This window comes from Bombyx mori, chromosome 11 (genome assembly GCF_030269925.1).
Source record: "Bombyx mori chromosome 11, ASM3026992v2".
Taxonomy (NCBI): Eukaryota; Metazoa; Arthropoda; class Insecta; order Lepidoptera; family Bombycidae; genus Bombyx; species Bombyx mori.
The window spans coordinates 3,769,855-3,794,972 of record NC_085117.1 but is presented as its reverse complement, the minus strand read 5'-3'; the positions used below and the strand labels follow the sequence as shown (position 1 = coordinate 3,794,972).

The window sequence follows — 25,118 nt, the reverse complement described above, 5'->3', positions numbered from 1 at the left end:
ACCGGCTTTGGTATTAATAATTAATTAATATTACCATCACATGGGCCGTATGCTCATCTCCCTGCTATGACAATAAACAACCATTAAAGTTATACTTTTTTTTTCCTTGCAAGGATTTAAGACCACGATTCAAGTCCGCGCCTAACCCGATGAGTTGGGATTACCGTTTTGCACGTCCCAAGGTAAAATGAACCTTGTGCTTCAAAGAATAAAGCTAAGTAGAAACACGCCGAATCTCCGCCCCTATTAACGGCGGTTAGCATTTTTTTCATTATCTCCCCTTAAGGATTATGTAATTGAAAAACATTGATAAATCCTGTATTTTATTTTCCTTGTCGTAAGGACTGTTCTTTGTTTTAAACCAAGTTCCCCCAGTGTTCATGTTTGTCTATAGAATACAGAACTATTGAAGTGATAACTTCTTATGGGAGAGTAGATCGCTTCGTTACGCAACGCGTTACGGTGCCAGTCTGTCTGTCTTCTCTTTCTCTCACGCACAGGGCTGCGGTAATAAGGACGTACGTAACTCCTAACTATTTATATATTTTTCAAATTACGTTACAATTTTCCCTACATTATCATAATAATATACATAAAATTTAAGTAATAACCTAAGCTTTTCTCAAGTTAAACAATTTCCATATTAAATAGTTCAACTTAGATTAGCTTAAGTTATTACTTCTGTCGGGCGTCCCAAGACACACTTGTAAAAAATATATGCAAATATTAATTTTTAACGGGTTCTTAAGACGATTTTTAGGTCTTCATTATTTACCGATATTTCGGTGGTGTTATAAGCGCCATTATCACGGGTGGAGTTAAGAATGCGGGGTATCCCTCATTCTAGAAGTAACATCAAAGAATCGAGTTGCTATCAAGAAACAAGGCGACTTAAAAGAGGGTAGACAGATTTTTCTGCTCCCAACATTTAATTTAATCTGATCGGGGGTCGTTTTTTATAGATTGTTATTTATTTTCAACCGACTCCAAAAAAGGAGGAGGTTCTCAATTCGACTGAACGGTTTTTTTTTTATGTTCCTTACCTCATTACTTTTGACGCAATTTTGATGATTCTTTTTTATTAGAAAACTGACGCTTCCCGTGTGGTCCCATTTCAATTTAGTCCAGTTCTGACAATGGTATCCATGAGAAAACCATATAAGCCTTAAATTTGCATTAAGTACGTGCGCGACAAATAGATGAATAACTCAATAACTCAATATCACGCCAACCGATTTCGATGATTATTGTTTTTAGTGTATATGAATTTGTTTTGGAATATCTGTTTTCTTCTATTTGAAGCCGATTTTTGTTAAAAAATGTCTATTTACATTTTTTGCTTAGACATTTGGCCAACCTATCAATCCATCTAACGAGCCCGTAGGCGTCACCAGTGTGAATACAGCCCTAAACCTTGAAACATTAGCTCTATACGTCTAAATTGTATAGTAATTATGCAAATTAAATTTGTTTGCGAGTGTTTAATTTATTACACGTTGTTCCTTCATTGTGGAAGTCTACCGCGAATATTACTGGAATTTTACTGGTGGTAGGACCTCTTGTGAGTCCACGCGGGTAGGTACCACCACCCAACATATTTCTGCCATGAAGCAGGTATGCGTTTCGGTTTGAAGGGTGGGGCAGCCGTTGTAACTATACTTGAGATCTTAGAACTGATATCTCAAGGTGGGTGGCGCATTTACGTTGCAGATGTCTATGGGCTCCGGTAACCACTTAACATCAGGTGCGCCGTGAGCTAGTTCACCTATCAAAGCCATAACAAAAATAAATAAAAAAGACCTAACTACGTATTTCATTATCAAAATTGGTACCTGACTCCGGTATTTCAATGCTGGCACAGTCGCTTTTTTTCTCCTTACTTATTCGCTGGTAGCCTAAGAGCCTATTCTAGTCACACGCAAACGGTTATGTGGTGAGCTCACGGGCTCAACCTGAGAGAATTTGCTGACATTAATCCTAGCAAGAGCAGTGCTGCATCTACCGCCGGATCGGAATCGCGACGCACTGAGAAGATCTGGCGAGAAAGTCAGTGGTAGATAGGTAGGTAGCTTACAAGGACCCAGCTTGAGAAAATATACTATTACGCGCTGAGGTTCGGAATAAACAAAAATTCTACCGAAGTACAGATTAAAACTGTAATAAGATTCTCAATTCACTTCTTTAGCTTCGCTTCAGGTGATCCGTTTGCTGTTTCGCTTCGAGTAGATCCGATTACTGACTGACTTCCTGCCATCTCTGCAACGCTTTTATAGTCAATACGACATTCCTAGATTGGTCGAGAACATTATGGGCAAGTCGAGTAGCTTCGATATGTATTTCCGCTATCTGACAATAGATAGCGTTGTACTTCTTGAGCGCTCTCGATGTTACTAATAACTTTGATATTCGTTTCTGCTATTCGGCGATAGATGACGTTACTTTTACAGGCGTAACAATACCAACGTCTGCTCTTGCAAGATCAATGCTTTGCTGAATCTACCACCTTTTGTATCTTGATTCATATAATACATGGCGCGATTAATTCTATATGAGATAATGAAAAACACAGAGACGCTTCGTTAGTCGCCGGCATGCAAATTCGTTCTAATGTTTTATGTATCACACTTCCCATCAGGTGGGGCGACCCAAATACATAAATTACAAACTTAATGAGACGAACATTATTTAACGTGCGAAGAATTGCGCCATTGTCGTAAGTAATGTTGGGTTTTGAAATATCTGTTACTTTTTCAACTTGAGACTAGTGATTGCTCTTGCTAGGGCAGGTGTTGGCGAACCCTTTTAGGGCGAGCTTCTTTAGCTCGTCCACAAGCCAAATTGAAGACCCTTGACGCTAAGGACGTAGGTAGGCTAACCAGAATGATATTATTTATCGCAAAAAATGTATATTAGTATATCTGATGAGAAGTAGTCATCGTCGTGCGTGAATGTCAGCCAGAGATACCACAGAGCTTAAGGTTTTGAGTCTGAGCAATAAATATAATATAAACCAGTTGAAATTCGCAATGATTTACGTTTTAAAAATAATTTATATATTAATACGTGAAGGAAAAACTTTGTATCACTTTTTACGAAAATTGCGCGGATGGAGGAGTATGAAATTTCCCACACTTATAGAGAATATAGAGAAGGAGTGCAGAATGTTAATATTTTTTAAATTATGCCTAAAAATACATTAAATCAATAAAATAAACGTTACATACAGTACCATATATTTGACACACACACGCATGCATACTTTTTCTTTATTGTCAAACTTTTGACGTCTGTGGTCAAATTGAGAATAGATTAAAATATATTGTTTGTTTTTATTAATATTTTTCTTGTCTTAGCAAAATTTGTGATTATAGAAGTATAATAGTCTTTGACAATATAATCATAATATTAATTATAGTCGAATTGCGACTACCGGGCGACCACTAGTAATTGTAAATAGGCAGATAGAGAGATTGCTTTAACAAAAACCGACTTCAAATAGCAAAAAAGGATATTCCAAAACAAATTAATATACACTAAAAACAATAATCATCGAAATCGGTTGGCGTGATATTGAAGTGATAGTGAAGTTATTGAGTTATTCATCTATTTGTAGCGAACGTACTTAATGCAAATTTAAGACTTACTAGACGATGACCGAGCTTTGCTCTGTTTTTTTTTTTTGATAACGCCATCTAGTTGTTTCTTTAAAGCGGCTAGTTGCCCTCAATTAAGAAAAATAGTATTATTATTCGCCAATAAATGTCGGGAAGAGTTGATTATTGAAAACACGAATAAAACAACATTTTCTGAAAATAAATCGTAGCTAGATCGATTTATCGCCCCCGAAATCCCCTGTATACTAAATTTTATGCAAATCGTTGAAGCCGTTTCCGAGATTCAGATTATATATATATATATATATACAAGAATTGCTCGTTTAAAGGTATAAGATATGGTTTTCTCATTGATACTATCAGAACTAGACTAAGCTGAAACTGGACTAAATTGAAATGGGACCACACGGGATGCGTCAGCTTTCTAATAAAAAACTTATGAGGTAACAAACATAAAAAACCGTACAGTACAATTGAGAACCTCCTCCTTTATTGAAGTCGGTTAAAAACCTTCGATCCAATCCTTTCAATGCCGAGAATAATACAAGCGTTTTGAATAAACGAAAATGACTTTCCGAATTCTTTTTACATTTACACAACACACTGACGGACCATTTTAAACGCTACTTTTAATTTATTAAGAGAGCTTTTCATTAAATACTAGTGGTCCCGCAGTGTAGTCGAAATTCGACTATAATTAATTGAAATTATATGTTTGAACATTATTATGGTTCTATTCTCAAAGACTATTATACTTCTGATCACAGATTATGCCGAGGCTACACTCTAGACAAATATTATTAATCTATTCAACCACAGGCTTTAACAATAAACAAAAGAATATATATGCGTGTGTGTGTCACATACATCTTAGTGTGTGTAGTGTATTTTGTATTGAGTTAATTTATTTTTTGTGCATAATTTAAAAAGAATACTAACAGTCTTCACTCATCTATATTCTCTATAAGTGTGGGAAAGTTTATACTCCTCCGTCCGCGCAATTTTCGTAAAAAGGGGTACAAAGTTTTTGCTTCACGTATTAATATATAGATCTAGTAAATAAAAAGTTCGCGAGAATAAGCTAGACCGCGCGAGAGAGAGATGGGCAGGCTTTTCACGATGCGCATGCAGTGCGACGTCACGCCGCGCGCTTATTCACAAACACTACACAAGCGCAATGTGTGAATGTGTTGAACGCGAGCTACACGGTAGGCGAAGTGGGGCGTGTTAGGTTTTATTTTCGTTACGGAATTTCTTGATTCGGTCGCCGCGCTCGCGATAAATGCTATGCAATAGCTTAAAAGAAATATTAGTATATGATGATCTTTGATTGACTGTCTGTTTCCTCTTTGTATTTATTATTATATTATGTTAAAATTAAATGTCATCCTTGAAATAAACGAATGTATTTTTTTCTTGATTGTTTCAGAGCACTATCACATTTTCGTCGGCGACCTGAGTCCGGAAATTGAAACGCAGAGCTTAAGAGATGCCTTCGCGCCGTTCGGTGAAATATCGTGAGTATTACTATTGATTGTCTTTCCAATCAGTGTTCTGGGAGGTAAACAAAGCGAGCGTTTTGATTGGGGGCCCTGCCAGGGGGCCTGGCCGACAAATAAGCGCTCACCGTTACATTTAACTCTGAAATTGGCGAGTCTTGGCTGTTAATTCGAAAAATATGCCGTGGGGGTTTTTTTTTTATTGCTAGAAGGGTGGACGATCTCACAGTCTACCTGGTGTTAAGTGGTTACTGGAGCCCATAGACATCTACGACGTAAAATGTCGCCACCCACCTTGAGATATAAGTTCTAAGGTTAAATAAGTCTAAATCTTAGTTCTATAATTTTTTGTTTTTGTTGTTGTTAATGCACTGTCGATTGTACCTTTAATTGAGGTGACATCTGCCATGCACTTTTGTTAATTATTAAATGTTTTGTATCGATGATCACTTTGTTGGTGCAACTTAATAAATAAATAAATAAGGTCTCAAGTATGGTTAAAACGCCTGCCCCACCCTTCAAACCGAAACGCATTACTTCTTCACGGCAGAAATAGACGGGGTGGTGGTATCTACCCGTGCGGACTCACAAGAGGTCCTACCACTAGTAATTACGAAAATTATAATTTTGCGGGTTTGATTTTTATTACACGATGTTATTCCTTTACCATGGAAGTCAATCGTGAATATTTGTTAAGTACGTATTTCATCACAAAAATTGGTATCCGCCTGCGGGGTTCGAACAACATTTTAGGAAACATTGAAATAAGCAGACATTAGTGTTGACTTTGCATTATTTTAATAATACACACCGTCAAATTCCTAAAACAATTAGAGATGACAAATGTAATTAGTGATTTGGAGTGAATGGGTTAGTGAATGATCACCGCGTCCGCCATGACAGACGCAACTTCTAGTGTTACCAGCTCTGAATTAAAATTATCATACAATAAATAGTCGAATACAAATAGATTAATCGATATCAAAATTACAGAATAATTTACAGATTATTAAAATAATAACCAGATAAATTGACTAAATTATTTTAATTATTTCAAAATGTCACATTCTGTCATTTTTTTTTGTATTATAATTATTGTTTTGAGCGGAATCAACAAAGAGATGTTCTTCCATCGCTAAAGGTCGTTTTCGATATTCAGGCATTTGTAAAACATCTTGTGTTCTCTGATAACTATAGCCATAGCTAATTAACTCAAAATATTAGCTGGATATACATATATGCGCAGGCATTACTGACAAGTGACGTAGAATCAACTAGGGCATTGCAAAACATATTCTGTTGCACTATAAAATATTGGCCACAATAAACTACATGGAGGATCTTGTCTAGTTGGATCGCCGCCAATACTCCGCGGTCTCATTGCGAGCGTTTCATGTACTGCTCTAGTTTTGCATAACGCCGTCCTCAATTTAAATTGTTTGTTTACAAAAGAAACGCTGGCTTTCAATTCATTGTTGTGTTTGTCTACATTTTGAGAATCCATTGATATTTTTCCATTATTCTATAGTATGCTTAAAGGTCTGATCTATTTTAAGGAGATAATTCTGAATATTAACAAATAGTAGACGGAAACATATCATCCCTAAGTCTCTCAGAATTTCCCTAGCTGAAAACGTTTGTATGGAAGAGATCTTTTTTAGCAGTTGTACTGTAAATTTTTGGATATTTAAGATATTTCGTGGACAGTAGTCCGCCTCAAACGTAAAAGTAGTCTTAGCTGGTGGTAGGAACTCTTGTGAGTCCGCAGGGATAGGTACCACCACCCCGCCTAATTCTGCCATGAGGCAGTAATGCGTTTCGGTTTGAAAGGTGGGGCAGCCGTTGTAACTATACTGAGACCTTAGAACTTATATCTCAAGGTGGGTGGCGCATTAACGTTGTAGATGTCTATGGGCTCCGGTAACCACTTAACACCAGGTGGGCTGTGAGCTCGTCCACCCATCTAAGCAATAAGTAAATAAATAATAAATAAAATGGCAAAAACTCATCAGAAAATAAGCTTTTTCCTTAAGACATTGTGACGTCAAGGCGTTGATAGCAATTCTCGATTCTTTGTTCGGTGCCCCACGCTACTGTTTGTAAAATAATACCGCGATATCACGGACGTACTCTACAATTATATTATCTATTCTTTTATTGATTAAATCGGTCCGTATTGGCCCATCTGGTGTTAAGTGGTTTCTGGAGCCCATAGACATCTGTAACGTAAATGCCGCTCTGAGATACGATTTCTAAGGTCTCAGTATAGTTACAGCAGCTACCGAACCCTTTAAACCGAAACGCATTACTGCTTCACGGCAAAAATAAACAGAGCATTGGTGGACTCGCAAGAGGTCCTACCACCAGTAAAATTTTTATCTGTGTTGATTATAAGAATATCTAATGGAGGGTAGACGTAAGGAGCACCACCTCAGTATATTAAAAAGTGTCTGTTGAAAAGGAGCCAATTAAGGTGCTGCTATAATAGCAAGTGGAAAGATTGAAAAAACCGCCCAACGGACTACCGCAGGTGAACTTTCCGAACCGTACCGAGAATTACCGAATTTATACGATGTCAAGAAAAGGGATGTCCAATATGCATGTTTGAGGATGTTTTTTAATCGATTTTTTTTCAAATTGATTACAATAAATTTAATAAAAATAAAGTATAACTTCTTACGCGCGTACATAAGTACACGCACCCTTTTTTTTTCAACTTATCACCAATACAAGATGGTGTTCCTTAGTTCTATCCTCTACAGAACATCAAGATAAATCCAAGGTCCAATCGCTTTCGGGTTCGAAACGTTGCCCATATTTTCCTCCGACATAACGAACATTATCGAAAACTTGTTATGGGTCCTCGTAAAATTTTATGAAGCTACATTAAAACTCTATCAGGGCATAATGAAACCGGTAATTCTTAGGAAATTTCATATAACGTCTACAAATGACGGCTTTTATTGAATTAATAGAATTAATTACGTGGAAATTGAGGAACTGGGTCCTGTTTTTCGTAGTTCGAAGCATTTTATTATAATAATTATTATAATAATTTCATTGACTTAGATAAATGATCTCAGCACACAGATTAAGCAAATTAAATTTCGGCAAAATATATGGAATTGCACGTATTTCTGGTAGTAGAGGGTCTTATGAGTCCGCACGGTTGCTACCTACTTCCACCATGAAGCAGTAATGCGTTTCGGTTTGAAGGGCGGTACAGCCCTTATACTGTAAAACTGAGACTTACAACTCATGACTCAGGATCGGTAGTGGCATTTGGGTTGTTGATGCCTATAGGTCCCGGTACAACGTCGACATCAAATGGGCCGTGAGCTAGTCCACCCATCCAGACAATAAAAAGTGAACAGCAGATCCAGTATCAACTTCATCTTTCAATCAACACATCGAACCTACCACTGCCTTTCTCCTATTGCAAAATGAATCCCATTTGCAGTGTAATTCAGAAGGTTTATCAAAATGAACAGTGGTGGCGTTTGGCTTTGCCCCTGACATTGTCAACGTCTATGCGCGTCGTTAATTACTTACCATATCAAACGGACCGAAAACCAAAACATTGCCAATTTAAGTTCTAAAATAGAACTGTCCGAATAATGGAAACGAAAACTATTGATAAGTCCTGGCTACCAAATAAAGAAATCATCAGAAGAAGAAAATATAATTAACAGCTCATGATCATCCACTGCTGGACATAGGTCCAATGGTCGGTCCTGACATATCTTTAGCCCCGATCTCCAGCTCTATCGATTCTACCAGCTATGTAATCTGTCCGCTGCCATTTCAACCTTGTAATCATTCCAAACAATTGTTATTAAATACTAATCGATTATCTTATTACAGCGACTGCCGGGTGGTTCGCGATCCACAGACCCTCAAATCGAAAGGATACGGCTTCGTCTCGTATTTGAAAAAATCAGTAAGTTTTAATCTCTTACATTATAATTATCTAAGATGCTCTGAACCTGTTAGTCCTTGGGACATAGAATAATGAATTTAATAATGACCTTGACACACAAAACTGAAGTCTAAAATACCAATAGATGCAATAGTACAGACGATTCATGATGACTGGATCACTGTCCATGGAGTCAACTGACTCGCTAGAAGACGCACCTTCCAGTATAAATGCAAGGAGTATGATCGACCTGTCTACTCATACAATGACTAGTCATCAAGAAGTAATAACATCATTGCAACTATCCATTGAGAATCTGAAGAAACAATTACAGACTACTCGTAGTGAAAATACAGTATTGAAACAAAAATTAGATGAACAAATACATATCAATAAGCAACTTAATAAGCAAATAAATGGAACTACGGTATCCAGTCCAAAGAAGAAAAATAATAATAATAAAACAGAAATAAGAGCCATGAAACCAAACATAGAAGCTAGAAAATTAGATCTGGACCTAGAATTTCAAACGCCTAAGTCTTCTCCCCTGGTACCTAAAGATACAAAAGTAAACCTTAGCCTCAGTCAATGTGATGATGAATTATTAGAATCCTCCCACATTGACAGGAACAAACCAACTCTGAAACCAAGTGGTAGTAGGAGATTACTCATATTTGGAACACAACAGTGCGTTGGACTAGCGGCTAAACTACTTAAAACTAGATTATATACGAACTATGAAAAATACCGCATCACGGCTGTGACTAAACCGTTTGCTTCGTCTGAAGAAGTCTTCAAATGTTGTGAAAATTTGAACTTAAATAAGGATGACAAGCTTGTCATTGGTGTTGGAGAGAATGATACAAACCCTTTCAAATTGTTAATAGAGTTATCAGCTACTTTGAAAAGACTCTACGAGGTAACTGTGATAGTTTTAAGAATAAATTATAATAAATCTTTAAATGTGAGCATGCTTAATAACAATGTAAAATTAGTATGTAATAACTTTCCAAATTGTTATTTTATAGATTACTTTGGTTCTAGTTATAATAAAAATAAGTATATAATATGCCAAAAAATAAACTACATTATAGATAGTATAGATTATGATACGAAATACTTGTCATTGAAAAACAATAAAAATAGTACGTTACACACAATTGAAATAAAAAATGATACTTTAGGTAATTTAACTAAAAATAATTCAAGATATACTCAAAGAACTATACTGGACTACTTTAAAAAAATAAATATACAAACCCCTAATTGTACGAGTATACAAGCATTACCAACAAATAATAATTTATTTTTTCGTAAATAATAAAGAACGTAATATAGATTGTAAACTAACACTATTGCATCAAAACATAGCTGGGATATTAGGAAAAATAGATTTACTTAAAATTACTTTAGATGAGCTTTATAGTCAGAATACTGATATAGATATACTATGCTTCAGCGAAACATTCCTCAAAGTAGGGGAAGAATCTAAACTGGTATTAAGAGGATATAATATAGCTAACTTTTATTCAAGGAGTAAACAAAGAAGGGGTGGAGTAGCAATACTATGTAAAGATTACATAAGCTCTAAACCTATCTTGTGGTTAAGAGACTTAGCATTAGAGTTTTCCTTTGAATGCTGTGGTATAGAGATTCCGGAATACAAATGTATAATTATATGCATCTATAGAACACCAAATTCAAGAGTACAAATATTTTTAGATAAAATCGAAATTGTATTAAGCACAATTCGTAATAAAACAAATAAGAAAATTATTGTCTGTGGTGATTTTAATATAAATTTATTAAAAAGCTCCAATGTATTAAATGAATATAAAAGAATAACACAAAATCACAGATTTAATATTCACATTAACGAACCTACCCGACAAAATGCGTGCTTAGATCAAATAATAAGCAATGTTAGTGAAGCAGAAGGCAAAATACATTCCCTGGGATTATCAGACCATGAAACTGGACAAACAGTCTGTATTCCTGTGAAATATGTAAAAAAACCACAAAAGATATATTACATTAGAAAACGGGACTTTGATGAATATAATATTAATAAATTTATAGAATACGTAGCTTCCTTGTCCTGGACAGAGGAATGTGAGATGACTGATTTAAATGCAGCATTTAATTCATTTCATGATCATATTGTTCTACTCTATAACTTATGCTTTCCTTTCAGAAAAATTAAAATTGATAACAATAAAAGCCAAAAAACGCTATGGATTACTACAGGTATAAAAAAATCATGCGTAAGTAAAAGGAAACTCAGATATTCATATATAAAGAATAAAACTACTAGTTCAAAAATTAAATATAAAAAATACAATAAAATATTAAAATCATGCATAATTACAGCTCAAAAAATTAGAAACGAACATCATATAAATAAATCTAGTAATATATGTCGGACATCGTGGAATATTATAAAGCAAAATGACAACAAAATTAATTCAAATAACAAAAGCAATATTAAACAAATTTTACATAATGGCAGAGTAATCACTGACACTACAGAGATAGCTAGCATATTTAACAATTATTACATTGAAATAACAAATGATGAAAACAAAAACTATAATAATATACAAGCAATAAATACACAAAACATAAATATATCTAGCTCAAGTATATTTTTAATGCCAGCTACATGTGAGGAAATTTATAAAACAATTCATTCTCTCAATAATACTAACTCAACAGGTTATGATGAACTGCCCACCTTTATACTAAAACAATGTGCAATAGCCATTACACCTGTACTCTGTCATATTATCAATCTTTCATTAACTGAAGGTACATTTCCTGATAAATTGAAAATCTCAATAGTGAAACCTATATACAAAAAAGGACATAAGGAATGCATCAATAACTACCGACCGATTACTTTAATACCTATACTTGCAAAAATATTCGAAAAAATCATGCATTCTAGACTCACAACTTTTCTTAATAAATCTGAAGTTATAAAATCTGAACAACACGGTTTTCAAAAAGGCAAATCTACTACACTAGCAGCTTTTAAACTCATTAGTAAAATTACTGAAAATGTAGACAGAAAAATACCCACGGTTGGAGTTTTCTTTGACATGACCAAAGCCTTTGACTTTGTTGACCATAACATTCTTCTACGGAAGTGTAATAATTATGGCATTAGAGGGATAGCTGAAAAATGGCTTAGTAGTTATCTAAGCAACAGACAACAATATGTTGAAATTAGGGATATTGATAATAACAATGAAGAAGTGGCTTTTAAATCTTCATTAGCGTATAATAAAGTAGGTGTCCCACAAGGGAGCATTTTAGGACCGCTACTCTTTATCATTTATATAAATGATCTCCCAGAACACATACATTACCCATGCAGCTTATTTGCTGATGATATAGCCGTTGTAATCACCAAAGATGCCACACTAGATTTAAATGATGAGATAAATGCTACTGTTAGTAAGGTCATAGATTGGATGAATAAGAATAACTTAAAAGCTAATTTAGACAAAACGAGATATATACAATTCTATAATAGACACAAATTTATTAATAACTTAAATATAACTTATAATAATAACACACTAAATGAATGTAATAGCATAACATTTTTAGGATTAAATGTGGATAATCAATGTAGCTGGAATCTTCACATAGATATTACTTGTAGTAAAATTAATCGATTCTCATATGCACTTTGGCGACTTACAAAAATATGTAATTTAAAAACTGCATTACAGGCCTATCATGGATATGTCGCCTCAAATATCAGATACTGTATACCCCTCTGGGGAAATTCTAGTCACATAAATAGAGTGTTCATTGCACAAAAGCAATGTGTTCGTGCCATGTGCAATATTCATCCTCTGACTTCTTGTAAACCATTCTTCCAAAAACATAATATTTTAACTGTACCATCCATATATATACAAGAATGTTGTTTGTTTGTTAAAAAGCACCCACAATTATATAAATCGTGTGGCGAGTACTGTCAATTTAATACAAGATACCCTACTAAACTAATGTTACCAAGTATAAATACTCGTTACTACCATACAAACTGTTATCCTATGACTATCAGAATATTTAATAAGATACCAAACAGCATAAGAGATCTTCCACTAACTCAATTTAAAAGAAAATTATATTTATGGCTGATAGATAAGGCTTATTATAGTGTGCAAGAATTTTTAAATGATAAGTGTTGTACATAATAAAATATTAGAATAAGAAGTGATAGAATGTAAAAATAGATAGATTTAGTAAATTTTGTGTTATAATTAATATAAAAATAAATTAAATTTTCGCATGCCTAAACAGGCGAAATATATGAAGCTATGTCCTATATCTTATAAACTATATTTCTGGCGAATAAAGATTTTCTTTCTTTCTTTCTTTTCTTTCATCCCTTTCCCTGGATTGATGGGCGATAAAGAATTTTACTAGAGAACGAACAGTAGTATTTTGAGCAGCATTCTCTGAGGATACCAACGTACTACCACCATACGGTGCCAATATAAGGCTGCAATTTTTTTTAATGTCCTTGTAAGCAGACGAGGAACATACGGCCCACCTGATGGTGAGTGGTTACAGTCGCCCGTGGACTTCAGCAATGCCAGTGGCAGAGCCAAGCCGTTGCCTACCACAAAGCTCTGCCACCTATGAATACAACAAGCATTATGCATCACCATTCAGATATCAACCTTCGAGATGAGAGCGACTTTAATCTGTAATCTCTTTGGGCTCCCGTAACCACTTAAGACCAGGCGAGCCGCGAACGTTTCGATCGATTTCAAGCATTAAGTAATGATTAAAGACTTGAGAAAAAATAAAAAGAATCGGTCATTAGGTAAAATTTATGATGTTTTAGTACCAGGTCTTACCTACATGGTAGAAGTGGAAACGACATGTCAATCAACTTCTTGAATGTAGCGAAAGCTTAGGATGTTATTACTTTGTTTTTCTTTATTGTCACTTAATTATTGTCACTGTTCGTTATTGTTACTTAACTATATGTTTAGTTAAGTTTTATTTTCTTTCCTTTTTTTTTTTTTGTTGATTTAGATGGGTGGACGAGCTCACAGCCCACCTGGTGTTAAGTGGTTACTGGAGCCCATAGACATCTACAATGTAAATGCGCCACCCACCTTGAGATATAAGTTCTAAGGTCTCAGTATAGTTACAACGGCTACCCCACCCTTCAAACCGAAACGCATTACTGCTTCACGGCAGAAATAGGCGGGGTGGTGGTACCTACCCGTTCGGACTCACAAGAGGTCCTACCACCAGTAAAAGTAAAGTAGGTAGGTCCTTTAGTGTTGCATACATACATATATAGTATAAATTAGTGCATATATTTATATTAGTGCATATATTTATATTAGTGCATATATTTATATTAGTGTAAGTTATATTATTGTAGATGGCAACAGAATCACGGCTCAGAAGCACTTATTGTTTTGAGTTTAGAGGCTTTCTTCGAGTTGGATTCTGATCTGTGAATTAAGCGCGCGTTGTACAAGAAATATTGTATTAAATTATTAATCACATCTTTGATCTTACTAATTAACTAACATATAACAATAAATATCTAATAATATTCAGTAATTATACCACGTTATACCACGTTGACAAATAAGATATCGTTTAAATCGCATTTATCGATAAATTGTTTTTTAAGGCATTTTATGACTTGGTAACTAAGGCCTTTAAGTCATGTCTTATTTTAATTTACATTCTTATTTTTATGAAAAATTATACTATGGAGTGAAATGAAATGGTGGTCATTTACTAAGATTTTTTCAGTGGACTTTTTGGAGGATCCCGAGAAGTTACATCCAGCGGCTTTGTTTCATTTTCCCACATTTGTGGACTTTCGCAGATATTAAACAGTTAATAAACTACCGTTATTACACATTTAAACCTGAAGAAACACTAAATAGACAAAATAAAACAAATCACACAACTTCACTCCTCGCGTTCCCGCCAAAAAGTCGATTTATCGATAAAGTTTTTTTTGTATCAAACCACCCGCGTCTCACCAAACCGTTTGACCTAGTTAATGCGGTTCACATCCAGGTAGTGAAATCGACAGGACCCGAAAATTGCTAACAAGTCTGCAGTTCTGCCAAAACTTTAGTGCTACGCTCAGAGGCAGAGAGAACAGTGTTTTAGGGCAGTAAAAATATCATATCGAGGGGTGAACGGCCATTTAGTTTGAGCGACATTTTTACAACATTACAGAGGAGTTATTTAAATTTAAAATTTTGCGAAAAATCTGTATGTTAATACGTGAAGCAAAAACTTTGTATCCCTTTTTACGAAAATTGCGCGGAGGGAGGAGTGTGAAATTTTCCACACTTATAGAGAACATAGAGAAGAAGTTCACAATGCTAATATTTTTTTTAAATAATGCATAAAAGATACATTAAATCAATAAAGAAAACATTACACACACTCCATACCATGTATTTGACGCACACACGCATGCCTACTATTTATTGTCAAACTTTTGTTCTTGGCGTCTGTTGTTAAATTGAGAATAGATTAAAATTAAATATTGTTTGCCTTTGTTAATATTTTTTATAGTGTAGTCTTGGCGAAATTTGTGATTATAGAAGTATAAAATACAATCAAAATAGTGTACAAACTTACAACTCCAAATAATTATAGTCGAATTTCGACTACTGCTTGACCTCTAGTATTATTAAAAAGAACAGCGCGCGTGCCAACGTGAACGAAGTGAAACTTCTTTTGCGTAGTGTGTAGCATTGTGGTTTTCTTCATTTATCATCCTTAAATCAATTTTTTTCTTGTAATAGGGAATGCTGTGTATAGGAGAAATGACCCATCTCGCCTTGTCCTTTCCCTCTCGTCACGCTCGAGTGGTACGCGAGACGCTGTCTATTTTCTCACTCTCGCTCTTCCTAAATTGTATCTTTTCTCTCTAGCCGTAACGAAACTGTCGCGAGTTACATTTTACTCTCAATGCGCCTAAAGGAGTTTCACTTCAAAAACATCCTCAGCTAGGGGGAAACCTAATTGGGAAACCTAATTGAAGTTCAATAAAAAACATCAAATTGTTGATGCTGATAACAAATAAAAAGGACCTTTAATCCACAAAGATAAATGTCGCGTCAGTATTAAGCGAAATATAGCTTAAACAAAATAGCCTTTCACTTCTCTGTGTTTTAATGCATATTATTTGAAGAAAACGTTATATCAGTCCACACGGATACACTTTTTCTTACACATTTCTATCGCGAAGCAGTCCGCCCTGTCGCCAAACAGCTGGTAACATTAAAATGCACATCGCTAATTATACAAGACTTAATTTATTTAAACAAAAAACAATAGGGCTTTTTCATGAGACCTTTTGCACGTGTTCGCGTAACCGCATTGATATTAAACTTTCACGAGGAAAGCGCGGAGCCGTTGCAGTTTCCCATGGCTTGCGGCGAGCTTTCAAATTAAACAATTTGTGGTTCGTTGATTAAAGAAACATAATTAATAATTAGACTGTGTTTACGTAAGAACATACATACATACGTTTTTGCTCTATTATTATAACTAGAGTTATTAAAATTGTAATAAAAGCAGACTGGATTCAGAAGTATGGACCTTTTAAACTAGACCCCGAAAAAGGTTCGATTATTACCTGTTTATTATAGACAAGAAATCGTTCAAAGAATTGTTTTGAAATATGTGATATTATAATACCAACGGCAATCCGATGGTCGATCGTAGTATGCTGCTGTGATACTTAAAGAACGCTGCTCTTCATTCTCCGATAAATGCCAAGGTCGCCTTACAACACCAACGGAAAAATATGGGCCGATGCTTATCTAGAGCACAGTTTAATTTTATTTACTTTGAAGAGGTCCGCATGTTCAGTCTGCGTGGGTGATACCACATTCATTATGGTTTCCTCCGTTAAGCCTTCTTCATGTCTCGGTATGGACTAATTAGGCTTCACCAAGAAGACGATAGCCAAATGTGAGAGACTAATTAAAACTCATCTGCTGCAGGAGGCGGAATCAGCGATCACATCCATGAACGGGCAGTGGCTCGGCTCCAGGTCCATCCGCACCAACTGGGCCACAAGAAAACCACCGGCTCCGAAGAATGAACGTAAGCTATCCACTCTTCATTCGCTACTAAAGGAGCCAAGAATCGAACATGACACTCGTTAGTAGAGGAGCCTTGTGATTTGGTCATCCCTGTTAATATTGCCCTATATACAACCCGAACAGGACCCTTCCCCCTTTCTACCCTCACACGCGCTAAGGAACGTTGAGTTTCCCCCCCACTTATCTTTAAAGCTCTGAAGCAACCACATCACTTTCTGAGCGTTGCGACATTACCACATTCAAACTAGCCTAAGGAAAGTGTTTTTCAGTAGGTAGCGGCTTGGCTGTGCCCCTGGCTATGCCGATGTCAATGTGCGGCGGTGACCACTTACCATCAGGTGGACTGCATGCTCGTCTGCCGATGGCAATTAAAAAAGGTTTGCTCGGTTTGTGAGATGTTTAGCATGCTGTGGTGTAAAAATTAGAAAGAAATGCTTTTTAACGATTCCGAGTCATGTAATCCGGAAGTGGAAACAGAAGACTGGTTCTTTACTCTATCGCTTCAGCAGATCTATCGATTGCGGTAGCCTACCGCAGTAATGAATGTTTCATCATTGATATCATTTAGTGACAAACATTTTATGGCTGCGTACTTCTTTTTTTTTTGTACTCCCTAAGCTGATGACCTTGAAAGGCGATTTCAGCGTAATCCTAACAAGTAGGTGGGCTCACGGGGCTCAAACCTCAAACCTGACGACGTTGCTAACACTGACCCTAGCAAGAGCAGTGCTTTGCAGAATCTACCACCGGATCGGAAAAGCGACCCACTGAAAAGACCCGGCGAGAAACTCAGGGGGCTGTGTCTGTGGGTTAGTTTACTCGCCGAGCCCTTCGTCGCAAGCGACGGGTTCGACGAGGACGATGACGGGTTGCGTACTTAAATAATTTATTTAATCCACTGAAGATTGACTGATTGGTGTTGTGTTTTAAAAAAATTAAAATAATTCGTAACGTATGTCGAAGAAACGAATGATATGGGCTGCGAGAGTTATTCAGACGATTTGAATGCGCACTAAATGCTATGTGGGTTACTTGTTAATATTATGGTATCTTATACCTTTAAACGAGCAGTTCTTGTATATTAATATATATATAATCTGAATCTCGGAAACGGCTCCAACGATTTACATAAAATTTAGTATACAGCGGATTTCGGGGGCGATAAATCGATCTAGTTACGATTTATTTTCAGAAAATGTTGTTTTATTCGTGTTTTCAATAATCAACTCTTCCCGACATCTATTGGCGAATAATAATACTATTTTTCTTAATTGAGGGCAACTAAACGCTTTAAAGACACAAAAAGATGGGGATATAAAAAAAAAAAACGAGCAAAGATCGGTCATCATCTAGTAATATATATGTGGGCAACACTTCTACATATTTACGATTCTTGCAACGGACAAACATTCGTGTGATAAACAGGTTTGCTTGCTCTTTGTCTGGGTGTTTATTATCTACATATGTATATATTTTAACGTATATAAGTATGAATGTATGTATGTCTCTGGTGCTTATAGCATATGTAATCCTAAAATTGGCCAATGCCGCCACCTAGCTTGAGATAGGTAATAGTTTAAAGGTCTCCATTTTTACAGAACAACGCCGGCCCCACCCTTCAAATCGAAACGCATTACTGCTTCACGGCAAAAATAGACAGGGCGGTGATACCTACCCGTGCAGACTCACAAGACGTCCAGCAGTTATTACCCAAATATAATTTTGCGGATTTGATTTTTATTACACGATGTTATTCCTTCACCGTTGAAGTCAACCGTGAACATTTGATAAGTACGTATTTCATTAGAAAAATTGATACCCGCCAGCGGGATTCGTAAAACCGGTGCGTCGCTAGATTCGAATGCACCGTCTTATTCTAATCCTTTAAGCTACGACGATTTTTTAACGGCCTTTGGTAGGTATCTGATGATATAAGGAATAACTTGGGCTACTTTCTTTAGTATATGGGGCGAAGCCCACAGCTCATCGTGGCCGCTGGTAAGTACATTCCCGATCCTGCGGAAAGAATGGAAAGCAGTCGACGTCGCCCAAAACACGTCATTTCGGATCCTCCCGATCCACTAACGGTGCTTTTAGGTACCTCAAGCACCGGTCACCGTTCTCGTCGAACCCGTCGTTTGCGACGAAGGGCTCGACGAGTGAATTAACCCACAGACACAGCCCACTGAGTTTCTCGCCGGATCTTCTCAGTGGGTCGCGTTTCCGATCCGGTGGTAGATTCTGCGAAGCACGGCTCTTGCTAGGGGGTCAGTGTTAGCAACTTCGCCAGGCTTGAGCCCCGTGAGCTCACCTACTAGTTAAGGTTACGCTGGAATAGCCTCTCAAGGCTACCAGCTTAGGTAGGATAAAAAAAAACCGTAATCCGTGGTACGAAAATAGCCGCGAGTAGCATCGCGGGACTCAGCTATCATCAATAATAAAATTTAATATTTCTGAAGCGAAGCGAGGGCGGGTCGCTAGTCTTCAATAAAAACGAAATACCATCTATCTAACTTTGAAATTTACATCAAAGCGAATAGCGCACACTTAAGGCACTTGAACTGGCTAAATCAACAAACGTATAAATAAATTATGATTTTGAGCGAAACCTTTGATTCCTTTAGAGTAAGTAATAAGGCTTCCGCGTCCATTCGGTTTTAGGTGGAATTATATTTTCATTACGCGAACTTTTATAAGGGAATCCTTAATGGGAATTCACAAAGAAGCGCGTTTAAAGCTGGATTAACTAAACAAGGATACGCCGACAGGAATCGAAATTAACGAAATATTAATTATCACTACATAGTATTTTTTTTATATTTTTTTTATTGCCTAGATGTGTGGACGAGCTCACAGCCCACCTGGTGTTAAGTGGTTACTGGAGCCCATAGACATCTACAACGTAAATACGCCACCCACCTTGAGATATAAGTTCTATGGTCTCAGTATAGTTACAACGGCTGCACCACCCTTCAAACCGAAACGCATCACTGCTTCACGGCGGAAATAAGCTATATCCCTATGTATGCTTAAATCTTTAAAACTACGCAACGAATTTTGATGCGGTTTTTTTTAATAGATAGAGTGATTGAAGAGGAAGGTTTATATGTATAATAACATCCATTAAATAGTGGAGAAATCAATAATAAATTACAGTTTCCGAAGCGAAACGAGGGCGGGTCGCTAGTTATTTAATATAATAATAAAAGAAAAACGAATTTGATCAATATTTGTAATGGAATCAAGCATGTGATTTTCGAAAGAAAATGTCCGCTTAGTATAGCGACGTGTGTGATATAAGCAATGCCAACGCATCCCCGATCCTGCGGACCGAATGGTAAACAGTCGACGTCGCCCAAAACACGTCATTCCGGATCCTCCCGATCCACTAACAGTGCTTTTAGGTACTCCAAGCACCGGTAAACGTTCTCGGCGAACCCGTCGCTTGCAACGAAGGGATCGGCGAGTAAACTAATCCATAGCCCACTGAGTTTCTCGGTGGATCTTCTCAGTAGGTCGCGTTTCCGATCCGGTGGTAGATTCTGCGGAGCACTGCTCTTGCTAGGGGGTCAGTGTTAGCAACTTCGCCAGGTTTGAGCCCCGTGAGCTCACCTACTAAGGCTATCTATCGGCTTAGGTAAGAAAAAAAAGGAATGTCAACAAGGCGTGTAAACAGTAATTTACAAACAGATTTTTTTAGGATAAAGTTTTTTTTATATGTTGCTCTTGTAGGCAGACGAGCATACGGCCCACCTAATGGTGAGTGGTTACCGTCGCTCATGGACTTCAGCAATGCCAGGGGCAGAGCCAAGCAATAAAGTATCATACTAGAATATTCCTTTAACGAAAGCCAGCTCTTTAGTCGGACTAATTATTAAATAACAGATTATTCAGCAGTTAATTGTTTTCCCTTTGAAGTCGGCTTCGTAATTTTGATGAGATCAAAGCACTCTCAGTACATCACATTGAGCTGTTTATTTAAAGTTGTCAAGAAACGACAAATAATTGTTAATAAACTAAAATAAATTAAATTTGTATTTTATTTTTATTGTACATACGCATGAACGAGCCACCTGGCTCATCTGAAGTTAAGTTGGTTCTTCACCTAGAAGATCTGGCGAGAAACTCAATGGGCTATCGCCAGGAGTACAATGAAGCCTGTGTTTCCACTAAATCGTCCAGTTTTACTTACAATTTTTCTTCAGGCCTTTAACCTACTGGACTAGTAGATCTTACGATAGTGAACAGGAAATTTAAAGTTAGGCGTAGCTCCCCACTTTCTCGATGTACTTCTTCTTTTTAATCTCTTCACTATTGAGAGAGTGGTCGTGATATTTATCTTGAGAGAAAATTTGACGTGTCTTCCGATGCCTCGCCGTCTCTTACTCATTGTGGCCATTCTGGTGTACTCATTTAAGTGGCCTCTCGCCGTAGTCCTGATTTTGTTGTTTCACCTCATTGGGAAGGTCGCGCGCGGTCTTCCGCCGCCCACGCTTTCTTCAACGACGAAGCGTCTATAGACTGGTTATCTCTTAGTGAAACGTGTCCAAAGAAAGTGACCATCGGAGATTGTAGCATAGAAAACAGGCGCTCGATACAGAGCTCTTGATTTATCGAGATATTCGTGAGGAACCCTATCCACTAATCCCCAAGCATTATACAGCCTCGCATCGCCAGAGTGTTTATTCTCTTCTTTTCCATTTCTCACACAGTCCACATCTCAGCACCTCGTAATATATCAAGAAGATAAGCAATAAAAAAGGACATAAGCAGAATAGGCTACGGCAGTTTTGATTCTCTTGACTAGAGAGGAAGAAGGTGATCTTCTATTATAGGATGGAGGGAGAGAAGAGAGGTTCTTGGTTAATATCTGAACTATCAAGATACATAAGCAAGCTTTTTCGCAACGTGGATATATCTCGCACAACCAATATTCCATGCTTCGAATCGTCTGTGCTCTGAGGAATTGTTCGAAATGATACCGTCATCTCGTTTTTACTATCGCACCGCCCGCCACCGGAGTAGAGTTCATCCATACTACCTCCTGGAGCCACTGCGTCATTCACAGTGTGTTTCCAGACGTCTTTTTGCCACGTACCGTCCGGCTATAGAATGAGCTCCCCTCAACGGTGTTTCCCGAGGGCTATGACATGTCCTTCTTCAAACGAGGCTTGTGGAGAGTATTAGACGGTAGGCAACGGCTTGGCTCTGCTCCTGGCATTGCTGAAGTCCATGGGCGACGGTAACCACTCACCATCAGGTGGACCGTGCGCTCGTATGCCATAAGGGAAATAAAAAAAAAAATCATTGAAATGAATAATATTTGAGTACATTTTGTAACATCTCTATATAGTTCCGTTAGTGAAACGATAATTTCCGAATCGTTATAAACACATTTCCGTTTCGGTCAAGATTACGTGCTTCCGTCGTTTCATGACCGATAAAAATCGATATTAACAACTACTACTACATATTTTTATATATGTATACGCATTCTTGAACTGTCACACAAACACATGCTTTATACGGGTAAGTTTAATAGCGTATTTCTTTCGTGAAGCTGTCGTGACATCTCATTTGGAGAGTTACACAATACTTCCAGATGACTTCTACTACGTTTGTTCAGCAGCAAATGGATCGTAATCTTGTCTAATTATTAATGAATTCGCCACATCTCACACTCAGTCGAAAACCGAACTTTGACTCGGCTGGCGTAGCTTTTTCATGTTTGGTCTGTTAAACTATGATCGGAACGCGATGCGGCAGGGTCCTAAAAACGTTCTTGGATCCGCGGTCTGCTCCCAACATCTGCAGACCTTTTCTTTTTTTTTCCGGGCCGGGGCCGAACTTCCTACGAGGTCCCTGCGCCTAGGGGGCGCGCGGGGTATGTGGAACTCAACGATCTGCAGGTGTTGAGAGCAGACCGCGGGCCCAAGGAATTTTAGGGCCCACCCACTAAACGACTCCCCTGCACTCTTCACCCAAGCGTCCGATCCCCTCCGAGGTCAGAACCCGGATGAGGTAGGGGGGTTACCGCGTTCAACACTATAACCAGACTGCGCGGCTCACCCCAAGGACGCCCAGCCGATGGAGCCTTCGTGGCGAATCGAAGGCTTTGAAACGTCGGCCGTCTCGGTACGGCAGCCCGTCAGGCCGCCCAAACGGTGCCGCTGGTGTCCCGTAATACCCCAATGGACCAGAACTAGCCTGCCGGGTCAACATTCAAGTCCCAGTTACCCCGCGTGTGCCCTAGACGCCGACACCTCGTAGAGGTTCAGCCCCCTACCCGAATGGTTGGAACGCAATGGAACTTTGGCCTTATTGACAGACCAGAACTTGGTGAACCAAGAACGACTCAGCGCTAGCCAATTCACGCATCAGACGTTCACGACACGAATCATGCCGTAACATACACCGTTCATTATTGTGCATGATGTATGTGTAATAAATGTTTATATGTTATTAATTGATGCGGTGTGACCTACTATTTGCATTGTTCGATATCGTTCGTCGGCAGTGATGGATTTACGCCTAGGCCCGTGAGCTTCGTGAGAATTTTTGTAAAGAATTGTTCGTCAAAGTATCTGATATCTAGAAAGTTCCATTGAAATAGCGAATAACCCATAAATGTTCCCTTCCAGTGAACTCCAAGCCTCTGACTTTCGACGAGGTCTACAATCAGAGCTCCGCCAGCAATTGCACGGTGTACTGTGGAGGTCTGACCACCGGCCTCACCGAAGAACTCATGCAGAAGACCTTCCAGCCATTCGGAACTATTCAGGAGATCAGAGTCTTCAAGGACAAAGGATATGCTTTCATCAGGTATTGATTTATCTTCAAATCTCAATAGTATAACGGCCTTCCCACATCATAAACAGAAAAATCTGCACAATATTCTTCAGTGAAAACTTATCAGTTACAATTCTCCTCAGATTCTCGACAAAGGAAAGTGCCACCCACGCAATCGTTGCTGTCCACAACACGGATATCAACGGTCAACCAGTCAAATGCTCTTGGGGCAAGGAGTCTGGTGACCCTAACAACTCGCAGGCTCAAGGACAGGTACGCTAAATTCAATATCCTTCGAAGCTCAGTAATCATGACCATCATCATCAGCCTATAGCAGTCTACTGCTGGACATAGGCCTCTCCAATTGTTCGCCACTGACCACGATCCGCGACTTCTCTCATCCAGTTCCTGCCAGCCACCGTGCACAGATCATCACTCCAGTATATATTCATATATAAGTATATATCCACACAAAAGCTCAATAAAGTTAAGGATAATCTGCCAGCGGCTCAGATGTGCCGTTAGCGTTCCAGATATCCATGAGCGTCGGTGATCATTCTCGTCTATCTATTTATGTAATAAAATATAGACTCTACCTTCCCCGAAACCTTTTGTAATTATATTCCTTGTGGCTTTGCTTTGAAGAATTGGAGATAATCGTGTCATATCCCTTAAAATTTTAACAATTGAAAGATCTCAACACCGAAACAGAATTTACTTCCATCGTCAGCATGCTCAATAATAGTAGTCAGTAGTTTTGTAACCACGTTCCACCTTACTGTAGACCAAGCGTGAACTGACCAAGGTCATGTCCGAACATAACTTCTTTAAGCCAGCCTTAAATTCCTCAGCTGATGACATAATATAGCCCGCATAAAGGTTCCTGAGTACCTCGCCGGTTCTTCTTAGCGGATAGCGGATAGCAGATTTCGATCCTGTAGTAGATTCATTCACAAAGCACCGGCCCTTAATATGTTAGGTCTCCTTCGGAGGCACTCGAGTATCTATCTGCAAATTTACCACTCCTGCCCGAGCTCGTGCTCGCCCATCGATCCTGGTGAAAATAGAAATTTCTACGGGCCAATACTAAACCTTTCTACCAAAAAATAATACTTTAGGTCACGTTTTGTACGACACTCACTCGAAAAGTATTCATGTTACATAAATT

At 37.8% G+C, this 25,118-nt stretch overlaps 1 protein-coding gene across 1 annotated transcript in view; it reads left to right on the top strand.

The window, feature by feature from the left end:
* LOC101747198 (cytotoxic granule associated RNA binding protein TIA1) overlaps window positions 1–25,118 on the top strand; it is a 75,652-nt gene that overhangs the window by 33,901 nt on the left and 16,633 nt on the right. Inside the window, exons 2-6 of the mRNA XM_062671011.1 lie at window positions 5,044–5,131; window positions 8,978–9,053; window positions 17,060–17,162; window positions 23,803–23,983; window positions 24,094–24,223. Coding sequence (XP_062526995.1) covers window positions 5,044–5,131; window positions 8,978–9,053; window positions 17,060–17,162; window positions 23,803–23,983; window positions 24,094–24,223 — 578 coding nt within the window. The remainder of the gene's footprint in view (window positions 1–5,043; window positions 5,132–8,977; window positions 9,054–17,059; window positions 17,163–23,802; window positions 23,984–24,093; window positions 24,224–25,118) is intronic.